Below are 16,457 nucleotides of genomic sequence, written 5' to 3' on the forward strand. Positions count from 1 at the left end.
ACCTCAAGAGACAGGTCCTCCAAACCAGGAGATGTAGCACCAAAAATCCCCTTAACCACTCAAACACCAAGCAGCCACTCCACCTCCATAGGAGGGCACAACGCCTCAAGAAGAGATCCATGGGACTAAGTAGTAAGAGAAAAAACCCTCAAAAGGAAACCAATAGTGGAAGCACCGAGGGCCAGTATAGAAGAAATAGGATCACCAAAAGTGTAACCAAACTCCAATAGCAAAGAAACAACCCCCACGTCGATAGGGAGAGAACAAAATTTCTTCAGAAGGAGAGACCAAACCAACTGTAGCCCAATACCAGAACAACCTCTGTCCAACAAAGCCGCCTCAGAACAAGAGCATCCAACTCCTTCCGCGAAAGATATCTCCACCTCTATAGGAGATAAAACCTTCTTAACAGGCACATAGAGAGAAGAAGGGTGCCGGGAAACTGCCCAAAACCTAGGCATTTCCACCCAAAGGGCATCAAAAGAGCTCCACAAATCCCAGCTCAAGAGGAGGAAAACGAAAAAAGAAGCACTGCAAGCACAAAATCCTCCGACCCAACAGGGGAAAGGGCGCAAAGAAGGGACACAAGCCAAAGCAGAGCAAAACAGCCTAACAAGACCGACCCAGCAGACAAGAGAGGAAGAGAGAGCTGCCAGAAGAAATCCCCACTGGCGTCGAACCACTAAGCCCGCAACAGCAGCAGTCCAAACAGCCGCCTCAGCGAGAGACCCCAGAAGCCGATCCACCAGAAAGAGGGAGAGAAGGGGGCATCGCGAATCATCCAGGTCAAGCCAGGCAGCGATACCCATTGCCAAGGCTCCCAAGCAATCGTCCTCATCGTCGTCTGATTCATCCCCTTCCTCAGCAACAGCCGAAACCCTAGCTCCCGCACTCCCGCTCCTGCTCATCCCCTTTGTCCCAAAATTTACACAATTAATACCACACGAGGAATATGTTGTATTATTACTGTCGCATTATATGCTTCCACCCCTCAACATTTGATTTAGAAGACAACTAATGACATTGAACACTTAAACTATTAACAATCACATTAAATATTGTGAGAAATGATACAATTTTTTAGAACTGACAATTCAAAACATTGGTGATCACATTATTGGAATTTCCAATCTATAAAATAAATAAAAAGAAAAACTAGAAACATTGATATAAATAATTTATAAGTAGCATTTTTTTATTAATTTTTTAGATGATATTAATATTATATACTTGTCACCGAGCAAAAAACATATTATATACTTATCAAATAATTATTAATTATTGTTTAATAGTTAATGTTTAGTCATGGAACGTGCATCAGACGTGTTGGTTCCCCAACTCGTATTCCAGAAACTCCTAATGATTATACGTAATTCTTATGCTCAAAGTTGCTGGAAGTTAGGCCAACGAACAATAAAGACTTTCAATTGTGTTTTCCTTCGCACTTCAAGCTTTGCAAACCTAGGCAGGTTTCCCTTTATGACACTGAGTGTAAGTATGCAACGAGTCTATAAATCAGCACATAGTGGATTGATTGAAAGAAAAGACAAAGCCAAAATGACATCTGAGATTCACTATGCACCTTTAGTATCCTATGTTTTTCTTTGATCAAATGTTCAACAACTTGATACAAGTACATACTGTTGTTTTTAACTAGGATAAGGTATGGGTTTGGATTGCCTTAAAGGCAACATCTGAACCCACTTAGGACTGGGCCTTATCCTAAAGGGTAACGTGCCCCAAGGATAAGCCCAGCCCTATCCTAAATACCACATGCTACAACAATATTGGTGCCTAAATTAATGAGGCCAACTTGCAAATAAAACAAGGTTAAAGGTGCATATAAAAACAAGACAACTTGCAAGTCAAAATACATTCATCATTTCAGCTAATTACCTCTGCTTGAAGAAGTGCGAACTTTCTCCTGAGAGGTGCGAAATTGTCCAGACTTAGGCGAATTAGTTCTAGAGGACAACAACAATCTTGGTATAGACTTGAAGGAGTGCAGATCTGTCATTCATGAAGGATTCAGATTTGTAACAGGAGCTAAGTATTGTACTTTTGCTACCAAGAGAATATATAATCTGACCTAAGGGTCTTTAATGCTGGGTTTTTCCTCCGTGAAGGTTTTCCCAGGGTATTTGTGTTTGTTCTGATCTACTTTCTTCATTTCTGGTTTTACTGAATTATGGCAAATCTGATTACAATCTAGGACATAACTAAAGGATATAAATCTGTCTAATAAACCTAGGGCATAAAAATTACATGGTATCAGAGCCAAGGTTTCACTAACCTCTGATTTTAGCAAATCATTTGTGCATATAGCTGCTATGTGTTTTCAGATTAAGATGAGGGAGCCATTGATTTTGCTGCTTGGAAAGTCCGTATTCTATTGATCCTTGAAGAGAATGATTTGCTGAAGTTTGTAGAACAAGAAAGGCTGTCTCCTCTAGAAGATGTTGAAGAGCTGAAACAGTTCAAGAAAGATTCCCTCAAGGCTAGGAGGATCATAATTGAGTCCATCAAGAATCATCTTGTCACTGTCATATCAAAGTTTGTGTCTGCCAGGGAAATGATCAAACACTTGGAAGGGATGTATGAAGTCAACAACCTCAACAGGGCCCTTGCTCTAAGACAACAGCTTCTTCACATGAAAATGAAAGAAGAAGACTCAATCATAGCTTACTTCATGAAGATCAATGAACTAAAGGACAAGCTAAGCACTCTTGGTTGCCAAATTTCGGATAAAGATCTTGTTATGATTGCCTTAAATGGTCTACCTGATGAATGGGAACCATTCATTCATAGCATTGGTGGAAGAGCCGATCGTCCCAACTTTGAGCGTCTTCAATCTGATTGCATCGAAGAGGAATCTCGAATTGAGGTAAGAGGAAAACTCAAGAACTCTCACAAAGATAATCATGTTCTCTTAGCTAAATCTAGGAAAGGTGGCCATTGGAAGAAAGAAACGAGAAGCAAAGATTTCAGATCCTCCTCCTATGATCCAAGGAAAAAGTCAAGAGATTCCTCTCACATTCGTTGCTTCAGATGTGATAAGTATGGCCACTATGCCAGAGATTGTCAGAATGACCCAAAGGAAAGGGAAGCCAACTTAAATGAAGTTGCCGAACAAAGTGAAGATTACCTTCTTATCTCTACTCTATCCAGCAATGTTTCTACGCATAGCAATACGTGGATACTTGACAGTGGTGCCTCCAGACACATCTCAGGATTTCGTGAGCATCTCTTAGATCTGATTGAAAAGGACACCAACCTTCATGTAGTAATCGGTGATGATGCTCGATACTCGGTAAAAGGTTCTGGCACTACCTCTTTAAAACTAGATTTTGGTATTTCCTTACAACTATGTGATATTCTCTTTGTACCTGGTATTAAAAGAAATCTTATTTCCATTTCTGCCTTAGAAGATAAGGGTTTGCAAATAGCATTTTCTGAAGGGAAAGTACTCGCTTGGCCTAAGAAATCTAATTTCAAATCGGCTCGTATTATTGGAAATAGATGTGATAGTTTATATAAGCTTGCAGCTAATTGAATTCAAGCTTTAATTCATGAGACCCCTGAATCATGCGAGCTATGGCATAGAAGATTGGGTCACCTACATTTCCAACCTCTCCCCACTCTCGGTAAAATGGTTAAAGGTATGCCTAAACTCAGTTTATCTCATGATGATGCTTGTAAAGGTTGTGCAATGGGTAAGAATGTAAAGAACCCTTTTCATAAGAGCGATAGTAGGGCTAAAGAAAGGTTAGAACTTATTCATTCAGATTTATGTGGTCCTATGTCTGTAGCCTCTCCTAGCGGTTTCCTATATTATGTTATCTTCATAGATGATTTCTCTAGGAAAACATGGATCTATTTTCTTAAATCCAAAGAGTCTGAAGAAGTCCTAAACAGATTTAAAGAATTCAAAGCCTTAGTTGAAAATACTACAGGAAATAGAATTAAATGTTTGAGGTTTGACAATGGAAGTGAATACACCTTAGGTAGTTTCTATGACTTTTGTGTTAAAGCAGGAATTAAGAGGGAGTTTTGCGTTCCCTACAATCCTCAGCAAAATGGAGTTGCTGAAAGAAAGAACAAGACCATTGTTGAAGCTACAAGAGCCATGATCCATGATCAAGACCTGCAACCTTTTCTATGGGCGGAAGCATCCAAAACAACAGCCTATATTTAGAATAGATGTCCTCATTGTGCCCTAAAGGATGTAACTCCTGAAGAAGCATTTACAGGAATCAAACCTGACATCAGTCACTTGAGGATATTTGGGAGCCCGGTGTATGTTCATGTGCCTAAGGAAAAACGAACCAAGTTGGATCCATTTGGAAAGAAAGGCATCTTAGTGGGATACAACGATTCTTCCAAAGCCTTCAGAATCTACATTCTAGGTCAAAGGTATGTTGAGGTAAGTAGAGATGTAACTTTTGAAGAAGATATTGCTTTCAAAAGATCTAAAGGTTCATTATCCAACAATAATGATATGGTGATTGAAAATCAAGATTCAATAGTTGATGCTAACCCTGAGATACAGGAGGATTCTACTGATCTTCCTGATCAGGAAGTTCAGAATGACCCATCAGAACCTATGCACTCCACCGATATACCTCAGGATATTGTGGTTTGCAAGAAGAGACCACTTTGGGTTAGAAACATGATTCAAGATGCTGAAGGATTTGCTGCTCCCAGAGGAACTTTTAGAAATAGCAAGAGATTCCAAAATCACGCCAACTACATTTCTGTGATGTGCAATATCATTGAGTCTGAACCTCACAATGTCGAAGAAGCTATGTCCCATCATGCTTGGAAATTAGCCATGGATGAAGAGTATGGGTCTATCATCAAGAATGATGTTTGGGACATTGTACCCAGACCCAAAGGTAAGTCTGTTGTTTCCTCTAAATGGTTGTTTAAAATTAAACATAATGCTGATGGTAGTATTGAAAAATATAAAGCTAGGTTTGTAGCTCGTGGTTTTTCTCAAAAGGAAGGAATAGATTATGAAGAAACCTTTGCCCTTGTTGCTAGATATACTTCTATTAGATCTATAATAGCTATTGCTGCAGCCAAAGGTTGGGAGCTGCATCAAATGGACGTTAAGACAACCTTCCTCAATGGCGTCATTGAGGAGAAAGTCTACATTGAGCAACCAGAAGGTTAAGTAATCCATAAAAGAGATTCTCATGTTTGCAGGTTGAAGAAAGCCTTATATGGGCTCAAACAGGCTCCTCGTGCATGGTATGAAAGAATCGATAAGTACTTTCTAAGCTTAGGATTTTGCAAAAATGATGCTGATGCTAACATTTACTTGAAAGTTCATAATGATGAGATGCTTATTTAAGTCTTGTATGTGGATGATTTATTTCTCACTGGTGAAAGTAAATTAATCATAAGATGTAAGAAGGAATTAGCCTCAGAATTTGAAATGAAGGACTTAGGTTTAATGCATTACTTCCTAGGGTTAGAAGTATGGCAAAGTTCCAATGAAAATTTTCTAAGTCAAGGAAAATATACTATTGATATCTTGAAAGGATTTATAATGATAGATTGTAAACCTATGCATACTCCTATGGAATCTAACTTAAAGAAGTTAAGTGTTTCTGCAGCTAACTCTGATTTTGCAGATTCAATCTGAGTACAGGCAGTTGATTGGTTCCCTGATGTACCTAGTTAACACTAGGCCATATATCTGTTATGCTGTGAATGCTCTCAGTCAGTTCATGAGCTTACCTAAACTTGTTCACTTGGTTGCTGCCAAGCACATTCTAAGATACCTGCGTGGCACGATTGGTTATGGGCTGAAGTATTCACTTAATACCTCAATCCTCTTGGAAGGCTACTCAGATTGAGATTGGGCAGGAAGTGTCAAGGACAGGAAAAGTACTTCAGGTATCTGCTTCAACTTGGGCTCTGCAGTGATCTCTTGGGCATGTAGAAAGCAATCTTCGGTAGCATTAAGCACTGCAGAAGCTGAGTACATTGCCGCATCTATTGCATCCAGAGAAGCAGTGTGGCTTCGCAAGCTCCTTGTTGGATTATTTGGTCAAGCTAGTGGTCCTACCACCATTCATTGTGATAATCAAAGCTGTATAAAGATGTTTGTAAATCCCGTATTCCATGATTGGTCTAAACATGTGGAAACTCACTATCATTTCATTTGGGACATGGTGCAAAGAGGCGCCATTCATCTAAAGTACATTAGAATAGATGAACAGATTGCGGATATCCTTACCAAACCTTTATCCAGAGTGAAGTTCGAATACTTTAGAGACAGACTTGGTGTCGTGGAAAATGGAACCTTGATTGAGAGGGAGCTTCAATCTCAGTGACTCTTCTGCAGCACTTTGAATCATTCTTTGCTTGTGTGCAAGAATGAATTATGTCCACTTGTGTTTTACACGTTCTATGCTTGTGTGCTAGGTGGAAGATGTAATTCTATGCTTTTGTGCTAGATCCATTCTATGCTTGTGTGCTAGATGGAACTATAAAGGTTCAGATTATGTATTCTCTTCTTCCTTAGTTAAGAGGGAGTGTTGTTTGTAACTAGGATAAGGTATGGGTTCGGATTGCCTTAAAGGCAACATCTGAACCCACTTAGGACTGGGCCCTATCCTAAAGGGTAACGTGCCCCAAGGATAAGCCCAGCCCTATCCTAAATACCACACGCTACAACAATATTGGCGCCTAAATTAATGAGGCCGACTTGCAAATAAAACAAGGTTAAAGGTGCATATAAAAACAAGACAACTTGCAAGTCAAAATACATTCATCATTTCAGCGAATTACCTCTGCCTGAAGAAGTGCGAACTTTCTCCTGAGAGGTGCGAAATTGTCCAGACTTAGGCGAATTAGTTCTAGAGGACAACAACAATTTTGGTACAGACTTGAAGGAGTGCAGATCTGTCATTCATGAAGGATTCAGATTTGTAACAGGAGCTAAGTATCGTACTTTTGCTATCAAGAGAATATATAATCTGACCTAAGGGTCTTTAATGCTGGGTTTTTCCTCCGTGGAGGTTTTCCCAGGGTATTTGTGTTTGTTCTGATCTACTTTCTTCATTTCTGGTTTTACTGAATTATGGCAAATCTGATTACAATCTAGGACATAACTAAAAGATATAAATCTGTCTAATAAACCTAGGGCATAAAAATTACACATACTACTAAGCCATAAAGTGGAAATGGACAGTTGATTTCCCATGACATGAACTCTTAGAGGAAAGATAATGTAGTTTGCAAATCTAACAAAATTTTGATAGCATAACAACATGTAAATTAACATTTTAAGATCATGAAAGAAGAATAGAAGAATGATAGATTGAAGAGAAGAAACATTGATATACTCGGGGAAAACCCTTTTAGGTAAAAATAACTCTACGCTCCAAAGCATTGAAGCAATGTATTAATCTTCAATAAAGTGTTACAATGCATTTGTAGTCTCTAATCCTTTGCACGGAGTCTACATCTTTCTCTTCAAGAGGATATCAATAGCATAACCTTGCAAAGAACAATTCTCCTCACTTCTCTGACATACCCCCACTAACGACATATTATATAGAGATCAACAATTTCGAGGCAATTTCTAGACCAAGCCAAAAGAGGTGGGTGTCCAAATCCATGTGGCACATTTTTCCAACGTCTCTAAGCATGAATGCAACAAACATTTGTCCAAGATTCTCTAACCCCTTTCACATACCTCCAAACTTGGGTGCTTTATTTTTGTTAAAAATAAGTATGATAGATGCTCTTACGCATCTTATAATTGTCATAGAATCTGTCATAACTAACAATATTTAGAGTTGTAAGAGAATCCATCATGACTGACTATAAATGGTTGAGTCTCTTACAACTTATCATAACCCAACTTGGGTACCCATATTCTCCATGCAAGATGCCTTCTAACACTTGTCTAACTTGTCATAGGAATTCGTCATAACCTATTACAAGAGTTTATCATGCAATTATGACTTAACAAAAACATGGCAGAATATCTCTACCAAATGGGACAACTACATTCCGATGTAGGGACAAAAACACGTCATCTTCCATGTCACTTGTCGGCATGAAGACTACTCACCATTCCTTGCCAAACTTGACAACAAAAAATGATCGGCAAGAAATTGCAATTTAGGAATCATATAACTAGATAAATAAATACAATATTAGGAATGGGTAAGGTTGAGACACCTTAATTCCCAACATTGATTCTTGTATGCTTGTGACAAGGATTTGTGAATTAGATCTTAAACCATGCAAGCTCCTTGTGATCAATTTGTTTTAGATATGAGGATTTCAAACAAATAGAGAAATATAAATTGGTTGATTTAAGATTTATCATTTTGTGATCAATTCTAAGGCTATGGGAGAAACTGGACTGATTGGTGCCTATTCGGAGTGACTGAGTCAATACAACATAGACATTCATTCATAACAATCAATATACTCCAATGGTCAATGTAGAATTATCAATTTGTAATAATTCGTCTTGCAAAGGGTTAACAGTGTGATCTTCTTCAAGATCCATTTTGTAACAGCAATATTCTTTATTATCTTCAATGAAAGAATTTTAATGCTCCTTGAACAAATTTAACAATAAAAATAATACATCTGCAGCAAATGTGCATTGATGAACATCACAATACTTGATTATTTTGCTCAAAAGAATACTGAATCACAAATTGGAGATGACACATATTGAGAGCATGTATTCATAATACATATACACTCAGATCACAGTTTGTATAGTTATTATAGAAAATTGTAGTCACTGACTATGTACCCCAAAAAATGAAACACAAAAACAATCAAGTCGTTGCCCAAAATCTTCTCTAATTCCTTAAATTTTTTTCTAGAATTCTCAAAAATAGTATTGAATCCCCTTTTAAAGACGAGAATTCAAATTCAAGTTGCTTTGAGAAATTGTTTTCAAATTGAATATATAGCCCTAGTTATGCAAACTAGGCATCTTTGTCATTACAGTATGCTGCAGTTCAAATCTATAGTGAAAGTTGGAAATTTTGCTATCAATCCACTCATGCAGATGCTAATTCTAAGATATGGTGCGAAATCAAGCTTTGTATGCTGCAAACAGTAGTTTTGGAGGGCAATTAGCACTTGTCGATGGCAAAAAACACGTTTGCCAAAGAAATTGCAGAAATCTGTGCCCTTCTGCACCACTTAGAAAATTCATGGGTCATTTTCTACTGTGGAGATTTAGGGGTCATTTTCATTATGGAGATTTAGGGGCCATCTTCTCCATTGCCGAAATTTAAGGGTTATTTTTAATTTGGGTACCTTGGCTGAAATGGGGGAATGAATACAATGACTAGAACATCACCAGAACATCACAAACCCATGAAAACTTTCCCAAATTGGTTATACACGATTGGGAAGAAGATTTGTGTGTGAAAACTTGCAAGACCTAACAGGACCTTGGCCCATAGACGTGAATTTGACAAGGCTAGGCTTTGTCTTTAGTTTGTAAGTTTGATATTTAATCACAAAATATTGGCATAACTTCAGTAACAGCTTGAAACTCAGAATATCGATCAGAAAATTGAAAGCTTTGAATACTTAAAAATGGATTCTCACTCTTTTATTTGCTCAACTGTGTCCGGATCTGATCTTTGTTTATGTATTGAGCAACCATTGTGTAATATAACGATACTCCATGGTAAACTCATCTGGCTTTGGTTTTTTGTCGATCTATTAAAATTGCTCAAAAGGGATTGTTAGACATTTAATATCCAACCTACATATTTTAGTTACATGTTTTTTACAAATTTTTTTTCATACATTACAAAATTTTATGTCAAATAAATAATAGGAACTGAAATTAATTTATAAGTGCATGAGTTCAAATTTATTTTAAATTTAAAATATACATTTTTCTGTCAATTATTTGTAATTTACTTTATAAAGCTGAATAATATGAATACAGCTTTTGGCAAAACCTTGCTTGACTATAAAATTGACTTTTTGGAACACAGCATGTGGTCCATTATTAAGAAGAAAATTCTATGAATGGATTATGAACTAGTATAGACATCTTAAATACATCTATCTAAAAAATGCTGAGAGAGATTAGTAAATTGTGTTAAGAGTTATTCTATTTTACTTCAGAACTATTTTATTTTGATTACCATATGCATATACACAAATTTTAATTTTGATTTAAGAATTATCCACATTGTTTTATTTTAATTTGAAAGGTTAATTTTAATTTGTATGTAACTTTTAATATTACTTTGGTGAAAGTCATGATTTATTAATCTGGTAATTCTTTTGTTTTGTTTATACTTTGAAAAGTGTAGTCAATATTATATGCTTATATGATACTTTTAATAGTTTGACATTAAAATTATTTTAGTTTTGATGTTTTAATATTTAAAAAATAAATGTGAGCTCTAAATAAATATGAATCAGCTGTGTTTTTTCTTTTTGCGTACACGTTCACAACATGATGCCACTGAGGAAAACAACTAATTTGAAATGGGTGAGTGCACACACGGACAGGGAGCGGCTAGGGCTTCGGATGAAGTTGTAGACGATGAAGAAGACAGTGACTCCGATGGGGATGGGGATTGTGTGGGCTCCTTTATGGCTTTACTGGTCTCCTTCCTTCATTTCCTTGGCTCTTCTCTTGTTGTCTGCGATGATTGTGGTGTGGGAGGCGGTTTGGATCAAGGGTTTCGGTGGAGGATGCTAAGGAGTTTGGAGATGGGGACGGGGATGTTGAGGTCGATGGTCTGCATGGCTTCTCTTCCCTGGTTTGGGGGGTCTTATGGTGGCAGATTTATGGCTTCAGTTTGCTTGACTCATGCCCCTGTTTGGAGGATTTGCTTTGGCTTTCCTTTGGGCTTGTTCTCTACAGGGGCCTTGTTTTGCCGACCGGGTTTGGTTGAGGTCAGGATGGTGTATCTCCTCCTTGTAGGTCTCGAGGATTTCCCTTTGTGTGCCGCCCTTGATGCACATTGAGGTTTTGCTCAGTTGGATTTTTTACTTGCGAGTTGGGCTGGTTTGAGGTACCGTATCTTTTGGGCCTGCTGGTTTTTCTGTGGGAGGCTCCCCCATGTTTTGTGGGGTCACGTAGAAGTTGTCTTTGCCTTGATTGGAAGATCTTCATGTCTGAATATTTGAGGGCTTTATTCAAGATCTTAGCTTCTTCTCTGCCCTTTCTTTGGAACGATGGTGGTTTCTCTATTTCTCATCTCTCATGTGCTCCTCTATTTATTTTGATCTTTCAGGAGAGGCTTTTTTGTTTCGGGTTCCTTCAGAACCTCTTCGGTTAGTGTTTTCTTTTATGGGGGTTTGGCTTTCTTTGTTTTCTCTTTGATGGGAGTTCTGTTTTCCCCCTCCCCCTTGTTTCCCAAGCCTTGGCCTTTGTGCTTCATTTTCTGCATCTTTGGGTTACTCTGGTTTTTCCTATAGAGGTGGTCCTATCTTCAATTGAGGAGGAGATGGATATGGCTGGAGCTAACCTTTCTCCTATTGAGGTGGAGTTAGATGCTATTGGTGTTGCCTGGAAGTGTTGTTGGGAGGCTGATGGAGCCATATCCTTTGTCTGTAAGGAAGCTGATGCTGGCCTTCTTGCTGACTTTCGTTTTTCTCCTATAGAGGTTGAGATCTTGTCTGGCAAGTTTTTATCAATGTTGCACATTCTCAAGGATAAGGTTATGGGAGCCTTGACAAAACCCATAGTTAAGGTTGAGGGAGCCGTGTTCCCTATGCTCATGCTTGTCTAAGCTCTTTGGAGGATGGCTTCGGCTTTGTTCTTTTACAACCTGTTCCTCAATGTTTAATCTTTTTTGTTAGGTTGTGGTTGGGCTGTTGAATGGCTATGTTGTATCCTATTGCAGCGTTTTATTGTGGGTTCCGGATCTGTGAAAAATTTGAGGGTTTCAAGTCCCTTCAAAATTTGTTGTAAGGGGTTTTGGGTCCCCTCCAAACCTGTTTTTTCCTTAATCAAAAACATGATGTTCTATGTCTTGCTGCCATTATAGAATACCTCTTAACTTAAACGAACTCTTTAAGTTTATATAGATAACTGTAATTAATTACATGGTGCCAAGTGGAGTTACTAAATTAGTGTTGAATGTCTTTATCATTGATGTCAAGAGTGGTACGCTGTTGCCATGTGTGCACAAGTTTGTGTTTCAGGTTGCTGATTTGACTTCACTTTAGAAGTCGACATGTGTTAAGTTACTCTGTTCTTAGTTATTCTGGTTCTCTGCGATCAGCCACTGTCATGTAGGAGCCGTTTCTCTTCAGGAGTTTTTTTTATTTCTATCTTCTTCCTTGCAGAGAGTTGTTTGGTGGAAGGAGAAATTCGCTGGGTTCTGAATCTTAACGGCTCTGTCAGGAGTTTTGGTAAAAAAGATCTGTGGCGTTTATTTTTGGGATCAATAATTTCTTGGCCAGTATGAAGACCGTTTTTTTGGTGAAATGTTTTTCATAAACTTTTAGTTCTCTTCACATTTGTTTCGAAAGTAATGTGTGTGCGATTATGAACACGTTGAGGTGGTATATTGACATCGTGGAAAGTTTTTTTTGAGGGACGTGCTGAGTGTAACAATGTGTTGGTTCTAATATGACTGGCGACTGGGTGTATGCTGCTGCCATCTAATACATCAGTAGATTTGGTGTCTGCAGTTTCGGTTTTCTAGATTTAAGGCTCCTTCATGATACCAGAAGTTTGGTAACGCACTGCTGTTCAGAAAAGTTTTTCTTATGTGGCTGCTGGGATGCCATCCGTTTCGCTGAAGATGAAATGTCTCTCTCTCTGTAACGTTCTGAGTAGAAGTTGGTGTTGAGCCTACCTGACAAAAAGAATTAGTGAGAACAAAAATTTGTGACACTTTTTAAAAATGATGGCTTGATTTCTTTGAAGTTTTTTTTGAAGAAAAGGGCGAAAAGAAGAATAGCCGATTTTTGATTTGAGTCGTGTTTATATTTTTGTGTGCCGTGATATTTCTTGCATGATGAGATTGGTGGACTGTGGTTTTTATTTGAAGTGCATTTGATGAGTTTGTAACGACATGTATTGTAACTGTCGTCAAGTATATTGCGTGTTGGCTCTTCGACTTCCTCCGTCTTAGATATTTCATTCCTTGTCTTCTTTTTAAAGGAAGTTAGTGGTGTGTGTTTCGGGTGCGTGAAGAATATAAGTGAAACTATATTAATTTATATGGGTCCGTGATCATCTGCGCGATAAGTTTTCGTCAGTAACCTTATTCTGCGACTTTGTATCTCCTTCAGCTATTCTGTAGCTTCTTATTTCTTGTCACAGAAAGTTATTGTTCTGATCACTTTGTAGAAGCTATCAGTTTCTTTTCTGAGATGTTATTGGCTTTTCCAAAGTTTGTTAAGTGTTATTGATGATTAAGCTTGAGAGCATTGTATATATATCTGTGACTTAAATAAAGTTTATTTTTTTGTGTGGCTGGGTTTTTCACCCTCAGGTGGAGGGTTTTCCGAGGATAAATTTTATGTGTTTCGAGTTTTTTTGAGATTTCTAGTTTCAGATTTCTGAGTCTTTCTTTTCTGGTTCTAGTTTTAACACTATAAATCTACTTAACAGGGCATTGTAATGATTATTTGTGTTTTTTTGAGTACCTAGCAAAGTAAAGCTCTTCCATTTAATTTGTTGCTTCCCATGAAGAAAGCCAAAATGAGAGTATCTTCATTGTTATTTAAAGTTTAGGGCATGAGTATGTCAGAAAGATGATCTCTTGTAACCCTCTAGGTGTATCTATGTACCCCATTACAAGTCTGCTAAATAGACATTTTAAGTCCAATGGTTGTATGTTAAAAGATGCAAAAAAATGTTTTTCTTTTGCTATTTTGATTGGGGCAGCCTGTGGGTCTACCTCGGACACCCTGTGTTCCTTGTGGGCAAACCCTAGGTCCTCTCAGCCCCAAGTCGGACCTGAGATTTTTCAATGGTTGGCTTATTATCCTTCTCTAAGTTAAGCCAGTTTGGTACCATGATAACTAAAGTTATCTATAGAAAGGAGCTATGGTCTTCAATCCAATCATATCATTTTCTTTTTGATGGTGGACATGGTGTGGTGAAATGTCTATTTCAAAATCGTCAACATGGTTTAAATGAAAGCGGTTTTCTTATTATTATGAACTGTGGAAGCCCAAAAGTTTATTACACATGAGTTTATTTATGGGCACACACATCTAAAATTTTAGATGTATAAATTCTAGAACCTGAACTCGATCGCAAATTTAACAACCTGTAGTTATCTTTCTTTTCAAATTTAATCCTTGACGAATCAGAGGACTATTTAAAATCTTGTGACTTAGCCGGTATCTAAGAATACCCGATTTTAATTGCTGCTTTCAAGGCAGTTTAAGATGCCAAGAAATGGGTCATGTTTTTCATGTTCTAGATCAGCATAAGCTTAGTAAATGTTAGTTATGGAATATACTATATTAGCAGCAATGTAAATGCTAGTTAATTTTTTATGTAAAATGATTCAATTAACTTGTCACTGTGCAATTCTTTGGTTAACTTTGTGTTCCTTTATTTGATATTGTATATTTGTTCTGTTTACATGTTATTAGATCTACAAGCGTAGAGTTGCAGTGCATTTAATGGATTGCATAATTGATTTACTAATTAATTTGGGCATCTCATCATTGCTAGACGTTTGTTATACATTTTTACTGCTTGGCACCATCTTCCTTTATGCCAGGTCTCTTGCTGTGACATTCTAATGAAAATTCTCCGAAGAAAATATGCCATAGAAACATTCATAACATGAAAAATCATTTTATACCGTAGAGACCTTTTTATTGCTTGGCAACATTTCACATTTTTTTTGTACAGTTTGATCTTATCACCACCTCTATTGCAAGTTAAATATCTTTTTGATTTCTTTAGGTATGCATTCCGAAGACAAACAACATGAGTTGGTCTGAAAGAAACGCATGCTAGAATACTGTGTGATATAGTTGGAGATTTTTGATTGTTTTTCTATATTCTTGGTGTATAGGTTACTTGGATATGAAGGAGGTAGACTAAGACTTGATGAAAGAATGGATTTTTGCATGACAGATCCAGATCTCATTCCTCTTATTATTCAGGTTTCTTTCATCCGCCTTTCCTCGTTTTTTAAATTTTGTTTAATGATAAGAAACAAGTGAAATACATAGCTTGATTATATGGATTATGAGAAAAATCTCATTTAAGTCACACTTAAGAGAGTATCTCTTCTTCAGCTATACAGCATAGAGGTGAAGCAAGTAAAATGCTTACAAATAGAGTTAGATACTTTAGATTTAGAAGATACTAATATCATTTTTCAAGTGAGAATTTTAAATTTTTTCACTTATTTAATGGTTGTTGCAAATTTCTTTAGGAGAACTATTTAAATTATAGGCCAAGTGCTGCAAGTCGTGATGTAGATGGTACACTTCGGATGGACTTAATTGCCCGTGCAGCAGAGTCTATTGCAGATGGAGATATAGTAAATGTACAGATTCGTAGGTATCGCCAGTGGCAGCATTCTCAAATGGGTGCCTTTGCATCATCTATCATCCCGTAAGATTTTCTTCAATCCTCTTTTGTATATAGCTTTCATAGCCAGTTTTCTGGGTGATCACATGTTCCTCAAATTTCTACACTAGTGTTTAATAGAGAGTAAGATAGAACCTGCTGAAATTTTAGTATCATGGAACTAACAATATCCCTTTCCTTTGTGCCAACAGTGCAGCTTTTATGCATGGTCAGAGAGAGGTCCTTGTGCAGGTGATTTCCAACATTTCAAAATGTTTGCTCATTTTTAATGTCTGATTTATGGCAAATTGCGTGGTTCTTAAAAAACACTATTATTTCTATATCACGCACATTTATTTAGTAACGAAATTCATCTCATTGGATTGGTAGTATAAACAGTTAATAATTACCTGGGATACTAGTAAGCTCTTCTGGTTGTGTTTGAGCTAGGATTCTGAGAAGCTTGTACATTTTGTGTTACAACAAAGAAGGTAATAACACAATTGTCTATTCTTAAGTTGCTAGTTCTGGTTTGGATTTTGGTTTGCTTCGCAGATTCAGCAAATTTTTTTAGGGGTTTGGATTTGTCCATACAAAAGCCATATAAAAGTCATAAATATATTCATATTTGCAACCTAAAATCAGGAATATTCGAGGCAATATATGTTGGCGTTGGAAATAAGCCACACCCGAACTGATGATGGACTGGTCCATGAGGGGCCAGTAGCTCAGTGGTAGAGCACTCCAGCAGCTTATGGAAGGTCCTAGGTTTGAGTCCTAACTGGTCCATGTCTCAACATGGTATCAGAGCAAGGTCCAGGCTAGGAGCCCCAAGCACACGAGAGGTGTGGCTTAAGGGGGGGTGTTGGTGTTGGAAATAAGCCACACTTGAACCGACGATGTCCTAATACCAATACGTATTTCCTAATATTTT

General features: G+C 37.5%; 1 protein-coding gene across 2 annotated transcripts in view; it reads left to right on the forward strand.

Moving 5' to 3' along the window:
* The window catches only part of LOC131036115 (replication factor C subunit 1), a 141,859-nt gene that overhangs the window by 110,044 nt on the left and 15,358 nt on the right, over positions 1–16,457 (forward strand). For both annotated transcript variants that reach the window (XM_057967928.2, XM_057967929.2), the window contains exons 14-16: positions 15,021–15,111; positions 15,387–15,568; positions 15,736–15,775. In XM_057967928.2, the coding sequence (XP_057823911.2) occupies positions 15,021–15,111; positions 15,387–15,568; positions 15,736–15,775 (313 nt within the window). The remainder of the gene's footprint in view (positions 1–15,020; positions 15,112–15,386; positions 15,569–15,735; positions 15,776–16,457) is intronic.

The sequence above is a fragment of the Cryptomeria japonica genome, chromosome 4 (assembly GCF_030272615.1).
Source record: "Cryptomeria japonica chromosome 4, Sugi_1.0, whole genome shotgun sequence".
Lineage (NCBI taxonomy): Eukaryota > Viridiplantae > Streptophyta > Pinopsida > Cupressales > Cupressaceae > Cryptomeria > Cryptomeria japonica.